At 42.4% G+C, this 21325-nt stretch overlaps 2 protein-coding genes across 3 annotated transcripts; one reads left to right on the plus strand and one right to left on the minus strand.

Moving 5' to 3' along the window:
* Window positions 1-481: 481 nt before the first annotated feature.
* tmem179ab (transmembrane protein 179a-B) lies at window positions 482-3241 on the plus strand. Its single transcript, XM_084381688.1, has 4 exons — window positions 482-870; window positions 1312-1449; window positions 1540-1618; window positions 1733-3241. Exons 1-4 carry the CDS (start codon window positions 569-571, stop codon window positions 1904-1906), a joined length of 693 nt encoding a protein of 230 aa, XP_084237814.1. The 5' UTR covers window positions 482-568; the 3' UTR covers window positions 1907-3241.
* cUnh14orf180 (chromosome Un C14orf180 homolog) lies at window positions 2759-17906 on the minus strand. Of its 2 annotated transcripts, XM_084381686.1 has the most exons (10): window positions 17457-17906; window positions 16719-16749; window positions 12805-12891; window positions 11014-11134; window positions 9168-9198; window positions 8287-8395; window positions 5535-5701; window positions 5269-5401; window positions 4877-4903; window positions 2759-4483 (listed from the first exon to the last, which is right to left on the minus strand). In XM_084381686.1, exons 1-10 carry the CDS (start codon window positions 17607-17609, stop codon window positions 4278-4280), a joined length of 1065 nt encoding a protein of 354 aa, XP_084237812.1. In that variant the 5' UTR covers window positions 17610-17906; the 3' UTR covers window positions 2759-4277. The 2 variants fall into 2 exon arrangements, with proteins under 2 accessions (XP_084237812.1, XP_084237813.1); XM_084381687.1 differs by lacking the exon at window positions 4877-4903.
* Window positions 17907-21325: the final 3419 nt, after the last annotated feature.

Genomic DNA, 21325 nt, shown 5'->3' on the forward strand with positions numbered 1-21325 from the left:
CATAGATGAAAAAACAGAAGAAAGAAAAATATTAGAAAGATTATCCCAGCAACACCCTTTTCACCAGGTCTCAAGTCATAAACACAGGAGAGAAAATAATTTAGATCAAACTTTGAAAATGGATCACCAGAACAAAAGAAATTCACACTTGACCCTCAGGGCTTCTGTAGAACCACAAAACATAAATACATCACAAAGCTTCAACGAAGAGTTTGAACCAGCTGAAACAGAACATATACACCATTCTGTCAGACAGACAGGATGGTAGGATGAACTATATCTGAGGGGGAAATTACATGTTAAGAGGTTAAATGTCATAATTAACAGCTGAATACTTCAACTGTTGCAAAAGGGAACACCACTGAAGAGGAACATCTCCACAGCCTGGATGTAGATAAGATGGAGAGCCCTGAAGGCCTCAGCCTGCTCATTAATTTGCAGCACAGCGCGTCGTCGGATGCTGCGCCCCCGCTCATCGCTGCCTCCACTGCGCAGCCGCAGTCTCTCCAGGACGCAGAGAGCAGAAGAGTGAGACAGGGATAAAAAAAAATAAAAAAACGAAAAAAAGATGGCCCTCGATAATTTAATTTTCGCCCAGTGCATCCTTTATTTTTTAGCCTTCGTGTTCGGATTCATCGCCGTGGTGCCTCTGTCCGAGAACACGGAGGATTTCGGGGGGAAATGCCTGCTCTTCACGCGGGGTATGTGGCAGAATGAGAACATCACTGTGTCGAAGCAGCGCTACATCGTGGAGGAGTGGGGACCCGAGTCCTCCTGCAGCTTCATCACTTTTGTCGGGATAGCGTCCCTCATCCTGTCCGCAGTGCAGGCATGGAGGCTGCTGTTCTTTCTGTGCAAAGGACACGACGAGTGAGTGACATTCCTCTTGTGCTCCATCAACACAATTCAACACCGGCACCAGAGAAACGCTCAGTAGGACAGGCTCAGGTTTAACGTCTCTGTATATGTGTTTCTCACACGCCCTTATACTGTATATACGTTATTCTGGCTGAATCATACAGAGTGCATGTGATGTGAGATGTGATATAATGTTAAAAGCCTGTGAATGAGCCCTAAAAACGATTAGTCACTGTCGTCCTCCATCATAAAGATGGAGGGAATAGCCTTTGAAAGATCAGAATCACACTGTGGCTCACACATTCAGCATCTCCATCACAGCAAACTAAATCATGCTGTATGGAAAATAACTGACTGGCTTTTATTTTTATAGGCCTACATGTTCCAGAAGAAAATGATTGCACACTTTTTGTTTTTGTTAACCTCTTCCGTTCCTGTTCTACCTGCCCGCAGCTCCATCTTCAACGCCTTCCTCAACCTGCTCATCAGCTCCCTGGTGGTGTTCACAGTCTTCCTGTCCAGCACCATCGTCAGCGTGGGTTTCAACATGTGGTGCGACTCCATCACAGAGGGTGGGACCATGCCCAGCAGGTAAGAGAGAGAGCAACTTTTCAGACTGTGATCATGACCGTACAGTCCGGTGGTCCTCTTGAATACCAGCTTATGTTTGTCATGTTTTAGCTGCGAGGACCTGCAGGACACTGATCTAGAACTGGGCCTGGACAACTCTGCTTTCTACGACCAGTTTGCTATAGCTCAGGTGAGACTGTTTCATTGTTACCTGAAGCTCAGTCGTGTAACGACAGAGGATAGGGCAACTGTAAATAAAATCCGAGTTGTGACTAATCCTCTTTCGTAACGTCCCTTCCTTCAGTTCGGCCTGTGGGCTGCCTGGCTCACCTGGCTCGGCATCGCAGTCATGGCCTTCCTGAAGGTTTACCACAACTACAGACAAGAGGACCTGCTGGACAGCCTGATCCACGAGAAGGACCTGCTGCTCGGCCGCTCCTCGCGCCGCGGCTCTGACTACAAGACCGGCCTGATCTAGAAGCACAAACACTCACTCACACTCAACCGTACAGTCCTCTCGCCTGCCATGAGAAACACCAATGTTTGCCTCTGTAGACAATCAAAATGAATTGGCTTCCATTGATCAAAACGGAGGGTTTTAGCTTCTGTTCTCCAAAGGTAATTGATTTCCCCTCAAAAAACTGTCCCGCTTTATTGAGTTATCATCTATTGTGTGCATTCCTCTTCAACACATACGACCATACTTTAGCTCTGATGCTATTAAAACAATTTAATGGAGATATACACCCAGTTTTTCTAAACTCAACACAGTATTAATGACTAGGACAGATTGGCCGATAGATCATGTTGTCTTTGTGAAACTTCTGCATGGACCTAATGCATGACAAATTAATAGGGTGGTGGTTTTTAGATGTAAAGGGATGTTCTTTTGTTTTATACACCGATAATTGTGTTCCTAAAGTAGGCTTCTTTCTGGTAGGGTGCACACTACCTGAAGAATTTGTTTGCATGCTGCAGCAGAGCAAGACGATGTGTGCTTTTGCAGTGTATTCACACGTTTATCAACAGTTACAAAAGGTGTTTTATATATAAAAGTGACAAATTGTAGTTCAGAACATTCATGGATCAGGCAGCCAATCCAGAAAAATGCTTTTAGCGACCTGTGTGAGATAAAAACAAATCCTATTTTGTGCCATATACAGTAGTAACTCAGGCTTCTCCTTCACTTTATAGGCTACAAACCAATATACTGTGTTACTGTGAATAGACGCACACATGTACCCTGCATGCATCTCTCTTCCCCGTTACATACACATCACACACTCGCCTGCTGTAAGAGATTAGAGGAAGAAAAAGCAAAATCACCTGCTCGACTTTGATAGGCAATGACAGTTTTATTCCAAACAAATCATAAAACGGTTAGGAACTAAGAAAACCCTCCATAAAGGCACTTCTTTCAAAGTGACCGTTAATGTTTGGACAGCCGTGAAATGCAGCTTCGAAGCTAAATGTGCATATACAGGACATGAGTTCACTGGGTATTGTTTTATTGCTGATGACAATTTAGTTTGGACAGTACAGAGCGGATCTTTCCTCCATCCAGGCGTTATCAGCCTTATATTGCTTTGACATTCAAATGTGAAATACTTTTGCTTTTTGAGTTCCCTGAAACCTGTTATATAAAGAGCAATGTTTTACTGGAAACTATGTGATGTGTGTTATTGCTCACAATGAGAGGTCTGTGGGGTGTGCATCACTGTGCCCTTCGATATCCTATAATCCATATGTGTGGTGGTTTGGCTGTTTGAATTATATTTGCTTCATCTGATAAAGGGACTCATACAATAATGTACACTATCTGATTCTATTGTATTTCTGTGTTTGGCCTCATATATTCGTAGTAATGATGTAGTGACGTGAGGGGTTCATCATCCATGCATGTGTCCAAAGCTTGATGAGCATTTGACATCATGGTTAAAACCTGAATATTATTGTTTTTTTAAATAGAAATGTAACAAATGTTTAAAAAATTTAAAAGAACCGAATTGGATATTTGATGCAGATATACAGTATAGAAGAATAAATAACATTTAGGATAAGGGGATATTTCGGTGGGATTCAAGCGGTTATAAAGAGGAACACCGTCAAAAGCATTAGCATTCGTTCAGCTCGAGTATATTCTCTTCGACGATAGATAAGGAGAGAGAATTCATAACATTGTGCTGCAGGAATCAGCTGAAGACAGTCGGTAAGGAAAGAGGTGTTTTTCATCTGTTAGTCACTCAACCCGGTCCTGTGAAGTGATGCAGCCCTGTTGTTTTCTTTCTCGTTATCCAACACATTTGTGCTTCCGCCCTCCTCCTCCTCTCGAATCCGTTTCCAAACATCTCTACATTCATATATGTGCAAGGCTGAATATTGTGATAGTCCTTATATATTGAGCCATATATACACATTCAGTTCTGTGTAATATCGGATATACACAAAAAATCAGGTAACAAAATAAATATGTGCATTCCATGGAAACATTCACTCGCATACAATAGACTGTGACATGAAAAAAAAATCAGATGTTTGTGGTGATTAAGTGAGCGTTATATGTGAGCTTAAACATTGCAGATGTGCAAAATCATTTCAACTTAAACAAGGAGTGGCATGCCCACCTCCTTAGTACATATATACATACAGAAATGGAAGCTACATATTTCTGGGATTACACGTTTCCCTTTCACTGTGAGAGTGCTTCACAGAGCCTTGCCAAATGGCTGAGGTGTTTGTCGGCCTGGGCTCCTTCCAAGTTAAGAAAAAAGAGGGGTCTGATAAAAAAACAAACAAAAAAAAAAAAAACATAAAGGAGGCTCCATTTCTCCCCCTGTGGTCGGTTTGAGTCACTGCATGGTCAGCCATATCCAGCAGCCCCACAGAAGCTGTTTCATGTGCAGCAGGTAGACAGCCAGAGCGGCCTCCAGCTCCTCGCACACTCGCTGCGGGCGCCGGCGGTCCGTGCAGTACATGGCCACGCCCAGGAATGACATCAGCAGGAAGAGGCAAGTGAAGAGGGCGAGGTGGGGGCGGGACTGTGTCGTCTCATAGGCTGCAAACAGAAAAACAGAGAGCAGTTTTTCACCATTTTTGGTTTGTGAGCAAGCATTTGAATTAATCATTCTCTTTACTTTACTAAAAGAGTGCAAGAGGCGAGCTCTGTGGTGGTGGAGGACGTGACGTGATAACATACAGTATATACAGTGCAGTGTGACGCAAACTGTGCTTTCAAACTGTGTTGTGAACATCATCAAAAAGGGGCGTGAGTGAAAAGCTTCAATCTATTTTATATGGCAGGCAACAAAGTTAATCAAGTGTTTAACCTGAAAATGAACTGAAAAACAGACACAAATTTACACCCAGTGGACTTTTTTTGGGATCAGAAAAGCTCGTGTTGTGTCACCCTCATGCACATTAACACGGTGATTCTCTCAGACGGACTTACCACCTAAACAGTCACTGTAAGGAATGTCTGTGAAGCCGACAGAGAAGAGGCCAGTCAGTCTGTGATGTGCTTCGCCCTCATAGACTCTCACACTATCTCTCTGGAGCAGACTCCACGGTGCCTCATTTGCATGCATAATGAATTACCAAAGAGTAAATCACTTGCTCCTGTTTGGGAGTCTCTCTGCATTATTTTTAAATATTATTGAATCCCTCAAGGACAGTAGTTCACGATGCAATCACAGGATGTTTTTAATGCATTTTGTTCTTTCTCTTTACTGCTAAGTGTAAACTTGTGTTACAGACTGTGCGTGTTAAGGGCCCTCTTGTTCTCATGTTGTGCAAACACATCGAGGCGTCTCTGACTGAGCAGTTTGTTGACTGTTTTCTTACCATGTACCGTGGTCTCTGGCTCCCTGAATCGAACCCTCCGTTCGCCTTTCCGTCTGTGGTTTGGTTCTGTGTCTGACCCGTAGATGTGGTTCGGCCTCTTTAGAATGGAGGTGGGTACTTTGACGTTGGTAACCTGCGTTAGATACACCTCAGGATAAGTTCTAAAACGTGACAGCCATTGGAAAGGCACACATCTTTTGCAAAAAAACTGCTCGGTATACAGAGTAACACTGCAGAAGACGCCTGCAGGTGTTCGTCAAAGCTACCTTAGGTTTCGGCGTGTCCTCCTGTTGGTGGTGGGTGTCCTTTCTGTGGCGGACCTCTGAGTGTTTCTCCCGGTGGGAATGAGGAAGACAGTTGACAGTCGAGTCTCTGATGGACTCTGCAGCAGCGAAGCGTTTGGACAGCGCAGACACACACTGACCCAGGGAGTCTAGAAAGAGAACCATGACCATACGTGAGTATAGACCTCAAGAGTCTGCAGTCTGAAGACAGGCACTGAGGTGAAGTCAAACATACAAAGTTAAACATGCAAATGTGCCCCGAGAGAAGACAGCAGTGTTAACTCTGTCAGCTCCAGGTAGAGTACAGCTTAGCAGGTTCATGTTACACCTCAGTTGTCTTTTCCCCAATGTGTTGAGCTAAAAAGCTTTGATATTCCTACTCACCAAATTTAATTTGACTCGATCTCATCTTTAAAAAAAGAAGTGCCACTGCCCAAAGAGGTAAAAAGTGAGCCTCAGTCTGACTGCTCCTTCACTTATATTGTCTGAAAGTTTCCAGTATCTCTACTAAATACAGTATATGTACAACACTGGCTGATGAATTAGTCAATTGGCTGACTGATCAGTGATTTAATCAATTGATAAGTCAATCTATTACTGTTCTGGGTCATCTACAACTAGAACAGCTTCTATGGAGAATGATCGCTTGAATGAGAGAGACAGACAGGCAGACATTTGGATGTTAATGAACATCATTTTTAATCTTTTACACACTTCCAAATGACGTCTTGTACCTAAATAAACATGTTCCTGAAAAACAAAACCCAAAAAACAATAACTCTTGAATCATTTTCTATCCTAGTTCCACTTTTATAAGACAGAAAGAGGCTGCACCAGCTAAAAACAAAGCAGGCCCACCCACAGAAATGACTGTAAAGGTTCTCTCTCTTACATAAATACATGCAGAATGTCTTCGCTGTTATTGATATCATCCTCTTTCTCACAGGTGGTGAAGGCTCCCTCACTGACACTAGCTACCTCTTGGCTAGTTATCGTTCATAGCCTTCAAGTTTGTCATTACATTATTCTCCCTCCTTTTCTTCTCCTTTCTTTTCCGGCATCCTGATTTGTATGCAGGTCTTGGCAGAGCACAACATTAGCTAGTAGTAAGTTTAGATGAGTGCATTTCTCAGATCACGGTGCACTTTAAATGCAGCTGCATTGGAGGGAAGACAAGAGTATTTTTCAAAATAAAATCTGGTTATCATTGCTTATATTTCGGATGAACATTATTAATGCTGGCCTCCATGGGGCCCCCTAGTGGCTGGGCCCCAGAAAGCTTTCCTGTTTTTCCCCCCTTTTGGGCGGCCCTGGGCCAAGAAAAGAACTCATCCTTACTACATAGATGATTATTATTATTTTTTTAAATTATATTTATATCTTTTTTTATTTGCACACCCGTAAGATGAGATAAAATCCGTGGATTAACAAATATAACAGATGTGTCAGGAGAAGTCAAGACGCCATCAGACTTATACTAAGGACCCCCCCCCCCCAATCTTTACATCTTTTATAAGAGACTGTACGAAGGGAGGGCTATGAATCATTTCCTTTTGCTAAAAGCTTTTGGAGGAGCAGGGAACGATTTTTTTCTTTCCCTACAAATGCCCAGAGCTGCTGCCTGTGTCCGATTATTTATTGCCATTATTTCTAAACTTCAATTTAGTGTTATGGCAATGTTCTGAAATATGTTTGTATGACTTTTTTCCTGGGAAGGATCCACGATTTTTAATAAAACTGGGGAATGTCCATAATAAAGTGAACCATTAGCTATCTGCCTTACCCAACCAAATAATTACAGTCACCAAGTAGTCAGTTGTTAATCTTGAACATACATGTAAATAGTTGGTCAGCTGAGGGAGGGTGACTGGCCTAGTTTACAGTGACGAGTATCTAGAGGACAGGAGCTGTAAACGTGACTCTGTTGAAGCGTCTCACTGTGGGTCAAAGAGGATTTCTCTGTGTACAATACAAATAAAAGGTCACAAAAAGTGCACAGTTCTGATCTGCAATAACAACTACAACCGCTCTCTGACCCTTCACTCTTTTATCATTTCACCAAACACGTGTCAGACCCCGGAGGTCTGAGAGCAGGGAGTGTTGTAAATCTTTGTCTTTATTTGCTGCACACTCCTGTCTTTATGTAGCTGGCCCTGTTCAGCACCGCTGCCTTTGGAAGCTGACTCAACAACAAAGCAGGTTTCTACGTATTGCTTTTAACACCACAGCACTCTTCACTAAAATACAGAGTTCCCTCTTAATGCAAGCCAAGCATACATCCTGTACAACAAACTGTGCCCTCAAACTGTCACAAGGCAACTGTTCCTCTATGCTCTGCATAAAAGCACTTCTGTGTCCAACATGAATGCGATTGTTTATTAATTTAACATCTGACATGGCTTAAAGGCTAACTGAATTACATGAAAAACATCCTCCGCGTGCTCTGTGCTCTCTACAGCAGAGAGGAGATAACTTGTTCTTGAGATTAACATCACTGTTCTGGTAGTGTCATGCCTCCCGAGACAGTAAGGGCTCCACCCTCATACTTCAGACTGCATGTTAACGCTGTTAAATTATATACTGCAGAGAAAAGTGTCCTACCCTGTTATTTCACAGATTCATACAACTATGTTTGTTTTTTTTTCACTGCCCATTCATCTACATACTGTACACTGAGGTTCTTTTCTCATGACAACAGTGTTTACTGCGTCACTTATCCCAGCTGATTGTTTACCTGAATATTCAGTCTTGCCAATCTCAGCGTAGACGGTGGCCATAAGCTCCAGGCTTCTGGCTGTAATAGGGTGGTCATTACCGAAGGCCCTCTGGTGGATCTTTGTAGCCTGAAAGATGAACGAGCAGACAGACAGGATGTAAACTGGTGGAGGAAGTACTGAGATATTTTACTGAAGTAAAAGTAGCAATACCACAGTGCAGAAATACTCTATTACAAGTAAAAGTCCTGCACTCGAAATCTTTCGAGTGAAAACATAAACATCAAAATAAACTTAAAGACAACATCCGCGTTTAAATTTGGTTCTCTATTAACTTTGCTTTTCTCTATCTGTCATTGCACAGCCATAACAGGAAAAGGCCCTGTTTTCCCCGGTCGCTATCTCCAGGTAACAGTGGAATAACTGGAATAACTGTGGAAACTCTACACTGCAAAAGAAAAATAACTCCACTGATGAAGGAGGCAAACATGGTGAGAATGGAGGGTTAAACCTGCCCACTTATTGATAGAAAAGAGTGTTTTACTATGCCTTTTCATAGCAGTGAGAGCAAGGTCAGGGTTGCTTTTTGCTATGGACAGTAGCCAGGCTGGTAGCTGGTATCTAATAGGCTATGTACTGCTTTTAATAACAGATCATAATTTATTTGTTGATTTATATGTTTGTATTAATAATGTGAATCTAGTAACCAGTAACTAATGTTGTCAAATAAGAGAAGCAATGTGAAAAGTCAACACTGGCCTCCAAAATGAACTGTAGTAGAAGTATAAAGTAGTGAAAAATGAAAATACACAAGTACAAGTACCTCAAGAATGTATTTAAGTAAATGTAGTTAGTGCTATAAAATGTTCTGTCTGAAAAGAGGATGATGAAACTGACGTACCTTACCGCTGTATTCTAGAGCAAGATGAGGTCTGCAAGGAAAAGGAAAAGAAAATGAAACATTAAACTGAAGTTAAATATTTTGTATTTGCTGAAAACAAAAGCAGTCTCACAGAGTTATCAGATGAAATCTATCTCTGCACATTCTTCTTCCGTGTAAATGTTTTCAAAGACAACAACAACCTGACCTTAATCAAATCTACTGGCTCATGCATTGTCAGGTGAGCGGATCTGTTTCAGTGAAGTGAGCAGCAGAGAAATCTAAACATGCGTGTGCTGTGCTTTGATTAGACACGGAGAGCAGGGCTGCAGGTGCTCAGGCGCCTCACGGAGGAAGTGGAAACCTTCTATTTCTGCCAGCGCTGACTACCCCTTTCTATTGGCCAGGGTGAATTACAGAAGGCATGGCGCGCACAGGTTAGTTTACTGACTTGTGCCCTTCCTCCACTCCCCTCTGCTTAGCAGTAAGCTAGGTGAACGTGATGTGGTGAGGCTCTGGCAGCTGTTTCTGCTCATATCTGACCTGGAAAGTCAGCCAAGGACATTCATCACCCTCACACCCTCACGTGTGCCTATAGATGTAGAGCAAGCTCTGTTTAGTGCGACACATGTCAGCTTTGCTGTTCAAAACCCACACTTCCTTTCAATTAGTAATGGCCGGGTGTCAGTTTGCGCTGCTTTAGAAGGTCCTTTTCAGGGGACATCCGATAGGCAGAGACAGAAAAGCCCTTCAGCGTCCCAAAGGACTTCCTACGACACCGCTGAAAGATTCAGGAAGTATTACAACTTCCTGTCAACAAGAGCAAAAACCTGGGGCTTAAGGTGGAGGTATGCAAGGAAAGATTAAAGAGCAGAAATTCCTGCTTAGCCAGAAACCCAAGCGTCTGGGTATAGTCACGCACAATCACTACCATCTCATCTAAGTTTAACCACTCTATGGTCCTTGCATTAATGAGGCAGTGTGACCAGCGCTCGGTCGAGCATACCTTCCACCCCGTCACCCTCTCTGGCAATCAGGTTAAATGGCCTGATCCAAACAATGACAACAGAGGCACAGAAAATGGGTGCATGCTGTGGCCTAACATAGTACCCCTGCAACAGGAGCCACCAGATCCAGTTAAGGTGTTCCTCCTGTGACACTCACGTAGAGCGCGGTGTCCCTTTTCTGCACATCTACAGGGAAATTCAACGCGGGCTAAGGAAGGCTCGGAGCTGGAGTTAAAATAGCTTGAAAAATTTCCATTCCAGAAAGGACGAATGTGTGTACGTGGAGGTTTTTTTGTTTGCCGTGAGGGAAACGGTAAGAGCATCAACAGCTGACTTGACCTTCTATATGTGACACATAACTATGAAACTAAAGTGTACTTCATGAAGGCAAGTGTTTTAGACTGTCGCACAAATTTACTCTTGCAAGCCAAATATTTATTAAAATATTTATCTCAGGATTATTTCAGTCTGATCTCATAAGCTTTATCAACAAATGAGCTTTTTATAGCTCCGAGCTGCTGCTTATGTAATAAAACTTGATAAGAGAAACATTGCAGTTGTTTCAACAATGTAGTGTTTGCTCTTGTTACGACTGAGTCAGGACTGTTTTCACTTCAGCTTTGTGAAGTGATGAAACCTCAAATTCAAGGGAAACACACACACGCACACACACACACATACATATACATCTAACTTTTACAAAACTGGTGATATGATCATATCAATGGTCATAAAAGTGACTTTATTTAACAATACATTCACTCATAATGAGCCTACTGGGGCCCCTAAACTCACAGAACATGTAACGCCCCATTAATTACTTCACAACAGAAGCTACAGCAGGACACAGTTTTACCTACTGTTTGCTCATGATGCACAGCTGGGCCAGCCGTTCGAGGTGCTGTGCCTGGGAGGCCTGCTCCGAAAGCTCCTCTGGGGTCGTCCATCCCGCGGAGCCCAAAGTAGCCTCCTCCTGAGGCCCTGTTACACAAACACAGGGCATGGAGCCACAGTCAGCGCAGCCTTTCCCTCTGGTTGTCTATTTATCCCTCTTTCCTCACTGTCCTTTGCCCTCTTTCCCTCTCTACCACTGCACAGAGCTTGAAAAATAAAGCTCAAGTGTCTGGCACCGCTGTGGACTTTAAGCCTGAACAGCAGAGTGGAGCCAACTGAGGACTGGAGACACAAGAGCAGAGATAAGAGCAGGACAGAGGGAGTCAAACAACACACTCACCACGCCCACTGGAACACACGCATGCACAGAGTGAGAGTGACGAACACAAACATACAGCGTGTACTGTACACAGCACACACGTACGACAGTTGGACTAGAAATGACTCTGGCTTTTAAACCATATGCCACGAGCAAGTGCAAATAAATCATTGCAGCAGGTGTTTGCATTACAAAAAAAATGCAAAATGTCATTTATGTCAGCTGTCAGTGGGGAAATAGTGAGAGGGGCACATTTGAAAAAGCCTCTGAGGGAGAAAGAAAGCTTGTGAGCTGCAGCTACAGTGCCAGCTCTGCCCCTGGAGGAGTGCAGCATTCAATCCAACTGAGTGCTGAATCAGGGGCTTCAGTATTGTACAGCGACACCGAGCTCCTAATGAGCAAAGCGTGGCCATTTGTCTTCTACTACGTCTGTCCCCGCTCTCCTTCGCTGTGCCCAGCACGCTACACTGCGCTGCTGCCTCAGCAGCAGACAGAGAGGAAGAGGCAGACGTCTGGAGCAGCAGCAGGTGATGAATGAGCAGCCTCGCTGTGAATCTGCTCGCTTAGTCCTCCAGCAGGTACATTGTAAACAAAGATGGAGGCGGGTAAAATTCATACTGGCTGAATGGTTTCGCAGAATAAAATAAAATACAATTATGAGGTTCTTGAGCTTTACTTACTCTACTTACTTACTGAGTATTTCTATTTTATTTTATACTTTGTCTCCACTACATGTTGGAGCCAAATATTGTACCTTTTTACTCACTACATTTATTTGATAACTTTAGTGACTAGTTTCTTTGCATATTATATGCTGCATCTGAGCCAAAGCTTGTAATTAATTAAAAAAAGATTAATGATTAAAAGATTAAAATGCTCAATACATCCAATATATTAGATATGTAAAAAGCAGTTTATAAATATATGTTATTATATGTATAATTTACTTGTACTTGTACCTTTGATACTTAAATACAATTAATATCAGATACTTTAACTGAAAGAAACATACAATTTAATACTTACTATAGGTAAATAGAGACAAGGTTTTGAGACTGGCACTCCTTACTTTTGTTGTTTTCATCTCAAACAGTTCATCCAATTAAACAATTTATATTTTAAGGACTTCTTCAAATATGCTGAATTATTTACTTGTCTGTTGACAAATTTCACATAGTTCACAAGTTACAACCTGACCAGAGCATGGACTTCTTTGGAATCAAATAAGTGTACAGTATGATAAAGTCTCTATATTTTACATATAATGAGCATCAAATGACACAAGGAAATTATAAGTAAAATAAAGCATTACCAAAAACCACTAAAGTCAAAGTCTGAGTCTAATCCTAGGCTGCATTATATACACGCAATACCAAAAATGCACTCACAGTATATACCAAGAAGTATTGATCGATAGCTTAATGTCAAAAGTACTTGCCTGTGCTCCCCTGAAGAGCAGTGAGCTCGATCAATGCCACCTCATAGAACATTTTCTCAGCCTGAATGAACTGCAGAGCCTTCCCATCTGTTTATATAGGTGAAGGATCAGTCTCGCATGTCACTGGGATTAGTCAGTCAGTTGTTGAAGTTAAAAACAGCATCATGCCCACTGTTTTTTTTGTTTTTTTGTTCCATCCCTTTAGAGAGTGACACCTCCAGGCAGACAGGATGTGTGTACTCCAAATCAGATTGTTGTTCTTGAGGTTCTGGATCTGTGTCTATGTCATTGTTTTGTGGTTTTGTACTCGATTTCTATGATCTGTTTAAATTGCTGACTCACACTGTAGATGTATCTGATTACACGTCACTGTATCATCTCATATTATATTCTGATTTTAAAGTCTGGTTTCATCTTCTTCTTCTTTTTTTGTGTTTTGAGTCCTCTGAATGGCACTTTTGTTTCCTTGAAAAGGCCGTCTATAAAAAGCATCCTAAAAATAGAGCCCTTTGTCTCAAGCGTTCTGCGTACTGAGAGTCCGTCCCGCTGTAAAATGACACCACTGATGCTTGTCAGGTGAATTTAAAGACCAATGGGACGAAGAATGCTTAAAATAAACACAGCCTCGCCTGTCTAAATGTCCTACTTAACACCAGATCTCTCATGTATAAAACGCTATAAATTCCATTCTGGGTATTTCACTTTTCATCACTGTGCTGACACGACTTGCCAATTTTACTTTAATACATCTCACATAAAATGAAATACTTGCTGCTTTTATATCGAGGCTGGAAAGATGGACAATTCCACTTTTACAGAACAGTTAAGCTTGGAGCTGAGAACCACAACAGCTGGTTTCCTTCACTTTGTCACAAGGAGATTTAATGAAAACCATGACACAGTGCTGTTAAAAGGAGACAGACAGATTAAAAATTAAATGTTTTCCTTTTGATGAGTTCTTCAAGATAGCGGAGAAGATGATGGATGGTGAGGGCTGGATGTTGGAAAGCTATTAGTGCATGTACATCTGAATAATTCAATGTACAGTACAGTAAGAGATGACACAGCAACCTGTCACGTAAAGCCAGCATTCTTATATTATTATTGCACACAATACTACAAAATTTACTACAAAGTGCTCTGAAAATGTATATCACAGGATGCAGTATACCTGTGAGTCACCTGGGAAGGAGGCGAGTATGAGGTAGGCCATCTGGGAGGGAGGATTAGCAGAACAGCCATAATCAAAGGTCAGAGCACTACTTCTGTCTGCTATTTTTAGCCTGGCTGGACCACAACAACGCCACAACAGGAACCTCACACAATCCGATCCAAGGCACGTGTGCTCTACTTTACTCCTATATATATATATACACACAGAGAACAACCTCCCATGAACTGGCAGTTTGACTGCAATCCAAAACTCGACAGGAATTTACATTAACGCTTGTAGCTTCAAAGGCACATCTGATCACAAATGCCACACTGGAATATACTCCAACATGCCCTCTGCCTATCTGTTACTACTCTTTCTGTGCTGTACTGTACTGATATTCCCCTTTATTTGAGATTAAAGTCAAATCATCCAGGTCAGCATACTTAAAAGAATAATAAGAAGCATGTATCAGTAAACACTCAGCAGCCAAAAGAGCTTTTGGCTTCGGAGAAAGGTCACTTGCGGATAACTGCCAGCTCTGATAACAATGCCTCAAGCCATAAGCAGTCGAGGCACTGCCACTACCACTATCAGCTGCACCTAATACAGTATTTGTTTGGAATAAAGCCAGCGCTCCACCATTAGAAATCAAGATACTTTGAATATGTAAAGTTAGCTTTGTTTCTCTACTTGTGGATTTGGTTCAGGCAGCATGTGAAGAGATTCAGTTTGTGTGAAACTCCAATGTTCCCACATCCTCTCCCAGTTCGAGCACACTGACCCTTCACCTGCTTCCCTAGAGAACTGCACTGCAAAAACCACAACATCAGTGTCAAAGCTCCTTTTGATGCTCATGAGAACTCCCGCGGAAAACAAATGGGACCAGTTCTTGGAAATGTTTTCTGGATCCTGACCGCATACTTTTAACTCTGAACTTGCATAATCATGGTATTCAGTCACAGAATAGGTTCTTGCTTGTTCTAGGGAAAGATTCATTCTATTACAGGGCACCTTATACATGGGATGATCTGCAAAAGGCCTTAAACTTGGACTCTCACCACCACTGCCGCTGTTCAAAGCCCTAATTTCAGATTTCGTTTTAAAGGTCCAGTTCGTGAGATAGTTGATTGTCGAGTCTCAATCCCAACTCATCAAATACTGATGCTTTGGGTTGGTGGCCGGCCAGACCTACCAACCCAAAGTGTCAATGGCCTGTCAATGAAAACATTTACAATCGCTTAAAGGGCCATTCCACCAATTTTACACATTAAAGTGTGTTTACAGGTCTTGGGGAGTACTACTGCATATGTGAAAAATATAGTATAAAGCCTTTTGTAGCTCCAGAGGAAGCTGCATGTAATCTGATCATTTGCCTCCAGTGATGTCACTCAGTGGCTACATTGCATTGTGGGTAATGTAGGCCCCAGGTTTTAAAAAGGTCCACTGGTCGAGCACTGCAGTTGTTTTAAAACAAATGATCAAAATACAACATTTTTCTTCCTTTTCAAAATCTTTCGCTTACATTACCTACAATGCAACTCGACCATTGAGTAATTTATAAGATTGAATGCAACTTTCTCTGGAGCCACAAAAGGCTTTATACCACTTTTTTCGCATATGCAGCAGTATACCCCAAGACCTGTAAACACACAGTAATTTGTAAAATTGGTGGTGTTACCCTTCAAGTGTTTGTAAATGTTTTTTTTTACTATACTTAAATCTGTTTATCACAATCTCTTCAAATGTTATACTTTATTCTATTTATTTCTTCTATTTTATTATTTACTCTACAGCATGCTTATTATCCTATTTTTTAACTTTTAGCTCTCATACTTTGTTTTTGTTGTTAACTATATTTTGTTTGCAAGCATTGGTCTACATTATTCTGTCCTTCCAGGCAAGAGGCATTATTGAATTGCTCCTCTCTGCCCTACTAAACAATGTATGATATGTTTACATTTTCATGGCCTTACACTAAGAGTTAAACAATGTAACATGGTAACTCTACCATACATAAAATGCCACAGCATTACTATTGATGATGTGATGTAATAATGTTCTGTACTGTATGTCAAAAGATTTAACCCTGTCACAGTAGATGACCCTCTTTAGCAGATACCTTTTCATGCAGAGAAGTGGCCCACCGCCGGCTATTGATGAAGTGAAGCTCAGCAAATCGACCTATTTTGGAAAACGCGGACAGAGAGTGCTAGAGCCTTGCTGAGGTAGATAACCTGAGCTGGCAAGTTAAGTGTTGGAGTGTCTCAGTAACGGGTAGAAGAGCCATGGAGGTAATATATCCTGAAACATAACACCTCTCTATTATCTCTATGTCCTATACTGCTTTAGTTTATAGAAGCGGCGAAGTGGGGATGTGCAGACTCGTCAGTGCAGATACAGGTTAATTAGTGCTCTCCCACTCTGTTGTGCAGAGATAAGAGCCTACAAATCCTCTTATGTGACAGACACACAGCCCGAGCTACACACAATACGTGTGGCATTCTGGGACAAATGTGTTATTATGAAGTCGCCAAAGACATCCACTCATCCCCCCTCCGTTTACACCGCTTTCTATAAAGGGTCTGCATCCTCCATTGTGCTGGAATTTGCCATGCCTTCCACCACTAACAATCCTTTACATGTTCACAGAGGGAATGCTAGTTTATAGTTAGCCTGCTTGCTAACAGTCGTGAAGGAATGGTGAAAGTAAAAGTGTCAAATGGGGAGTGAGACTTTGCCCTGAGTTAGTAAAGGATACAATTCTTTTCAGTGATGAAGAGTTCTGCGATCTGTAAAGCACAAAAAAACAACCAGGGGAACAAAGTTAAGTATTAAATAATTCATTTCCAACAGTATTCCTGGGTTGTGTGCGTGCATGATGTCACGGGCAGTCAAAACAAGTAACTCTGCTCTCCTCGCAGCACCATCGGTCTGGTCAACATCGTTCCAGACGTTCCAAAGTTCTGGAGTTAAGGCTTTGTTTGGACATGCCTTCAGCCACTAATAAACAAAATAAAAATTGTAGCCTTGCCTTCGTAGGGGGGTCTTGAAAGGCACCCCAGTTTGCAATCTGCTAAGACTCTGGCCTGGCTACACAGTGCCAGAACATAGCCGACACACAATGGGACAGAAATAAACTGGATATTAAAACATTGTGACAATGTGAGCCATCTAATAACACTGTTACTGTGAATTAGAGCTGCATCTGTTATCTCATTCAGCAGCGTGCACACTATCAGTCCTACTGAGACTGAAATGATCTCACAGTGTCAACACAGGAACACATGATGGACTGTTAGATTTGACATTGGTGTCATTGATATCAAGGTTGAATGTGTCCTGAGTGATAATGAATGATGCTCTACAGGAGAACTGATGCAAATGTGTCTAGACAGCTGTGCAAATACATGATACAGCAGATTTTGTGGGTGCATGTACTGAATATGCACATGCATGCTAGTATGTGTGTGTAAGTGAAAGAAAGACAGCATGTCACCTGGTGGAGGCAGTTGGGCAGAGAGGTGAAACTCTGCACATGGGTCAGTCCCAACAGGCAGCTGAGGAAGCAGTGGAGGGCGGCCTGATACTCCCCCTGCTGCTGGAGCTGCTGTCCCAGCTCAAACAGGCCCTCCCTCCCCCCGTTCAGCATCCCCAGTCCCAGCCAGAGCCAGCACTGCCTCCCATCAGAGCTCCGCCGGCCGAGGACGAATGTTCCCCTCCTCGCCACTCCACTGAAGCACCACAGGTAGAAAGAAACAGCCCCACAGTGAGAGATTGAAAAGAATACAAAAAATGGCAGCTGCTCACATAAACACAGACAGAGAGGTGCCAGAGGAGAGGAGGGAGCAAGCACAGCTTCCACTCAGTCTCACACGAGCTCAGTAAGTCAAGGACAGGTGGTAAGGAGCAGGCTGAGGGAGCTCCGGCGAGTCACACAGAAAAGATCCATTCCCCTCCCCTCCTCGGGCTGCACCAGGAAAGGAGGACAGAGGAAGTGGGAGAGTATTTGCTGTTTGAGTGGCAGAGCTGTGGACCAATCCCTGCTCTGCTCATGTACAGTAGCTCCGCCAGCGTGTGTTCAGCACATAGGGTTTCTCTCCAATCCTTGAACAGGGAGATTGCAATGCTCTAGGTGCTGATGATGGCAACCAAATATGGTGTGCACATGCTCTATGATGTATATCTACAATAAGACTTACATTTTGAGCTAATTTACTGTGTGTTGTGCATCGACAAAGCAGTGCATTATGTATTGCAACAGTGTGCGAGTCTTACTGCCCCAGTTATGATTTATAAATGAGGATGCATTAGGATTATGCATCAACAACAAAACTAGGAGAAATGCTGCGTGAGCAAGTTTCACATCACCACAGAGAAAGCAAGCTTTTGTATATTCTGTAAAACAGACGGCTGATGTAAACACCAGGTCATTAAGTAATGTAAGAGAGAGAGAGAGAGAGCACTCCTCACTATTCAAACAAGGACAACAAATATTTATTCATAAGGAGCGCCTCCTCTGGATGTTTGCTCACTTCCCTTCACACTCTGCTAATCAACATTAATGTGAGGCCAATCTATGCCTGAGGAGAGAGAGAGAGAGAGAGAGAGAGAGAGAGAGAGAGGGAGGGAGGGAGGAGAGAAGAAGAGAACACAGCACATGATCCGCGGATGATCCAGGGGATCATGAATGGATCTTGACTCTGAGAGCAGCACTCCTGCCCACCCGCGCTCCATTTAAACACAGGCGTGGTGGCTGGAGGAAATGAATGCGGTAACACAAAGCAAACGGCCAGAGTCAGTCTCCATTAGTGTCTGATGCACCTAGCTAAGCAGGATGGGGGTTTAATAGTTGTGGATGTCCGTGGACAGAGGAAGAGAGAGCATTAAACTTGCACTGGCAGGTCAGACTCAGGGAACTGTGAACAGTGCTCTTTTTGGACTCGAGCAGCCATGGGACTTGATTATGCTGATGCAGGGCCGCTTTATCCCCTCCAAACGGTGAGCCGGGGAGTGCAGACAGGTGATTCAGCTCACTTTACTGCGGTGTCAATACAGTTGAGTTAGAATGCAGCGAGAAAGTAAGCAAAGCTCCTGACGAGATTGAGCTGGAGGGCCTCTGGCTGACTCTCAGTGTTCAGTCCTAATTGAAAAAGAGTGGGCTCTGTCTCCTCATTACGGGCCAGTCAAGCTGAACAGACACACATCAGCTGTGAGGAGGCGGCACTGGATGTTCTCGTCTTCATGTTAACAACATCTGACAACAACCATGCAACGGGAAACCCACCCAAGCAGGACTGTAACGCTTTCTAGCTGAAAAAGTGTTTGCCATATAATGAGGCGTGGTATGGTTTATGATGTGATGACAATATAGCGATATAATTGTGCTGGTTATGTTGGGGAGTCAGTGACATGAAAAGGAGGCTTGCCTGCTGTTGTGCTTCTTGAAGGTTAGGTAAAACATACCAATTTATTCTGTTTTGTATATGTAGCATCAGGAACTAATTTAGAAGAAAGCGGGAGGAAAGCAGAAAAATGTCACAAAAGGTAAAGAAAAGTACTTTATATTTAAATGCAGATACTGTTTTTATGTCCGGGAATCCACCACTATTTTATATACACCTGTGAATGAACCACACATCTAATAAATGCACTATCAGGAGTTTTTAACTGGTTATGAAACAGTCTCAGTTTAATACTGATGCCTCTATATGACCTACATGAGCAAACGAGACCATCAGCGAACAGACTGGCTATTTCTACAGAATGACCTCTGCCAAGAAGGTTATGCTTTCACCTGTTTCACCTGTTTGTTTGTTTTTTTTATTGGTAGGTTTTTCAGCAGGATTACACCAAAACTACTGTACAGATTTCCATGAAACTTAGATGGAGGATGGGTCGACCCGGAGTTATTCTGCCTGTCATCAGGGCGGATTCAGACTTCCAATAATTGGATAAATCATAAATTAAAACTATTCTTTAAGGCTGAAGATAAATTTATGGGTGTCACAGCCTGGAGAAAGAAGCTACTCTGCAGTCTGGTTGTACAGTACTAACACAAATGTTACTTTATTTCACCATTGTTATATTACAATAATTAGTCTTACATAGCCACAAATAGATAAAGCTGTTTTAAAAAAAGAAAATAACAATAAAAATGAGTTGTCTTTCACTCATTTCCAAAACAAACGCACACGCTAATATTCTATATAATAAATATTCTACAACTATGCATATTTTACATTTTATTATATAAGTGTGGCTGAGAGGATTGACTATTTGAGTTATCAGCACCACAAAGCTGTGGGTGATTTGCAAATATCCTGCTCCGAGCACCTTTTTGTACATATGATTTTGACAACAGTATTGACTGATGCTCACCATTCAGTGCAAGAATGGGAATCTACCTGTAATTGGAATATTGATTGTCTGTCTTACGGCGTTGGTGGACAAATACATCAGTATGATCAGTAAACACTCTCCACAGCAGATGTTCCCTGGGAAGCCAATACACCAGGCTAATGTAAATGAATGGTGGGCAGAGTCCTGCACAGTAGAATCAAACAGTGACTTATCCACAGATATAAATCTAACATCAGCACGTTATTGCAGTCCAGTAAACCTCAATTAGTGCTAATGCTTTGTGTAATCTATATTTACACTGTTCTACCAGGAGTACATCTCTAGCTGGTGTAAATATCACAGTTTACTCTCAGTAACTACAAAACTTTATCAGTGGGTCAAAATCAAATGTGGCCTGTTGTTTTATTCTGAAAATCTCCACAGCTCCACTTTTGCAGAGTCTGACTATGTGGATATTTACCATAGGGTCATAAATCATAGACGATTTTGTAAAACCATTTGTTAGAATAATGCATTCTGCATTGTCCAGCAGGTTTGCAGAAGAACATCGCTTCTCTTGTGTCCTCGTGTCATTTTACGACTCTGCGCGTGGCCCTGCATCAGCATATACTATTTATATTTCCTGCATTGTGCAAATACAGCCACTCTATGCAATTTTGCAGTAGCCCTGAGGCCTGTGTTATGGAATATTTTACTCCGTGTGAGTGACAGCAGCTACGTCCCTCGCTACAGGATGCCAACTTCAATGATGTGGGAAGAAGATCAAGTGCTCTTTTTTGAAATAATGCACTGTTGAGTTGCACAAAACACCATATGCAGCGTTGCAGATATGAAACCTTGCACACAATATACAGTAAATATTGCGTACTTGTACTCTCCATGATGGAGTCTATAGTTTTGGCTCACTGTTTAAACCCCTCCACTCTCCTGCCGGTGCAGCTGCATCCCTCTAAGATTCAGGCACTGGCAGTTTAATAGCCTTGGACCTGACACCCCCAGCTACTG

Source organism: Pagrus pagrus, assembly GCF_965226575.1.
Source record: "Pagrus pagrus genome assembly, chromosome: 18".
NCBI lineage: Eukaryota > Metazoa > Chordata > Actinopteri > Spariformes > Sparidae > Pagrus > Pagrus pagrus.

Bases quoted from the DNA above. Each gene is read 5' to 3' on its own strand.
- tmem179ab (XM_084381688.1), top strand. From the start codon at position 569: ATGGCCCTCGATAATTTAATTTTCGCCCAGTGCATCCTTTATTTTTTA. The intron at 871-1,311 runs GTGAGTGACATT...ACCTGCCCGCAG, and splicing joins CTGTGCAAAGGACACGACGA to CTCCATCTTCAACGCCTTCC. The intron at 1,619-1,732 runs GTGAGACTGTTT...CCCTTCCTTCAG, and splicing joins ACCAGTTTGCTATAGCTCAG to TTCGGCCTGTGGGCTGCCTG.
- cUnh14orf180 (XM_084381686.1), bottom strand. From the start codon at position 17,609: ATGCTGAACGGGGGGAGGGAGGGCCTGTTTGAGCTGGGACAGCAGCTC. The intron at 9,199-11,013 runs GTAGGTAAAACT...TTTTCCTTGCAG, and splicing joins CTGTGCATCATGAGCAAACA to ACCTCATCTTGCTCTAGAAT. The intron at 4,904-5,268 runs GTAAGAAAACAG...TCGGCTTCACAG, and splicing joins GCCAGAGACCACGGTACATG to ACATTCCTTACAGTGACTGT.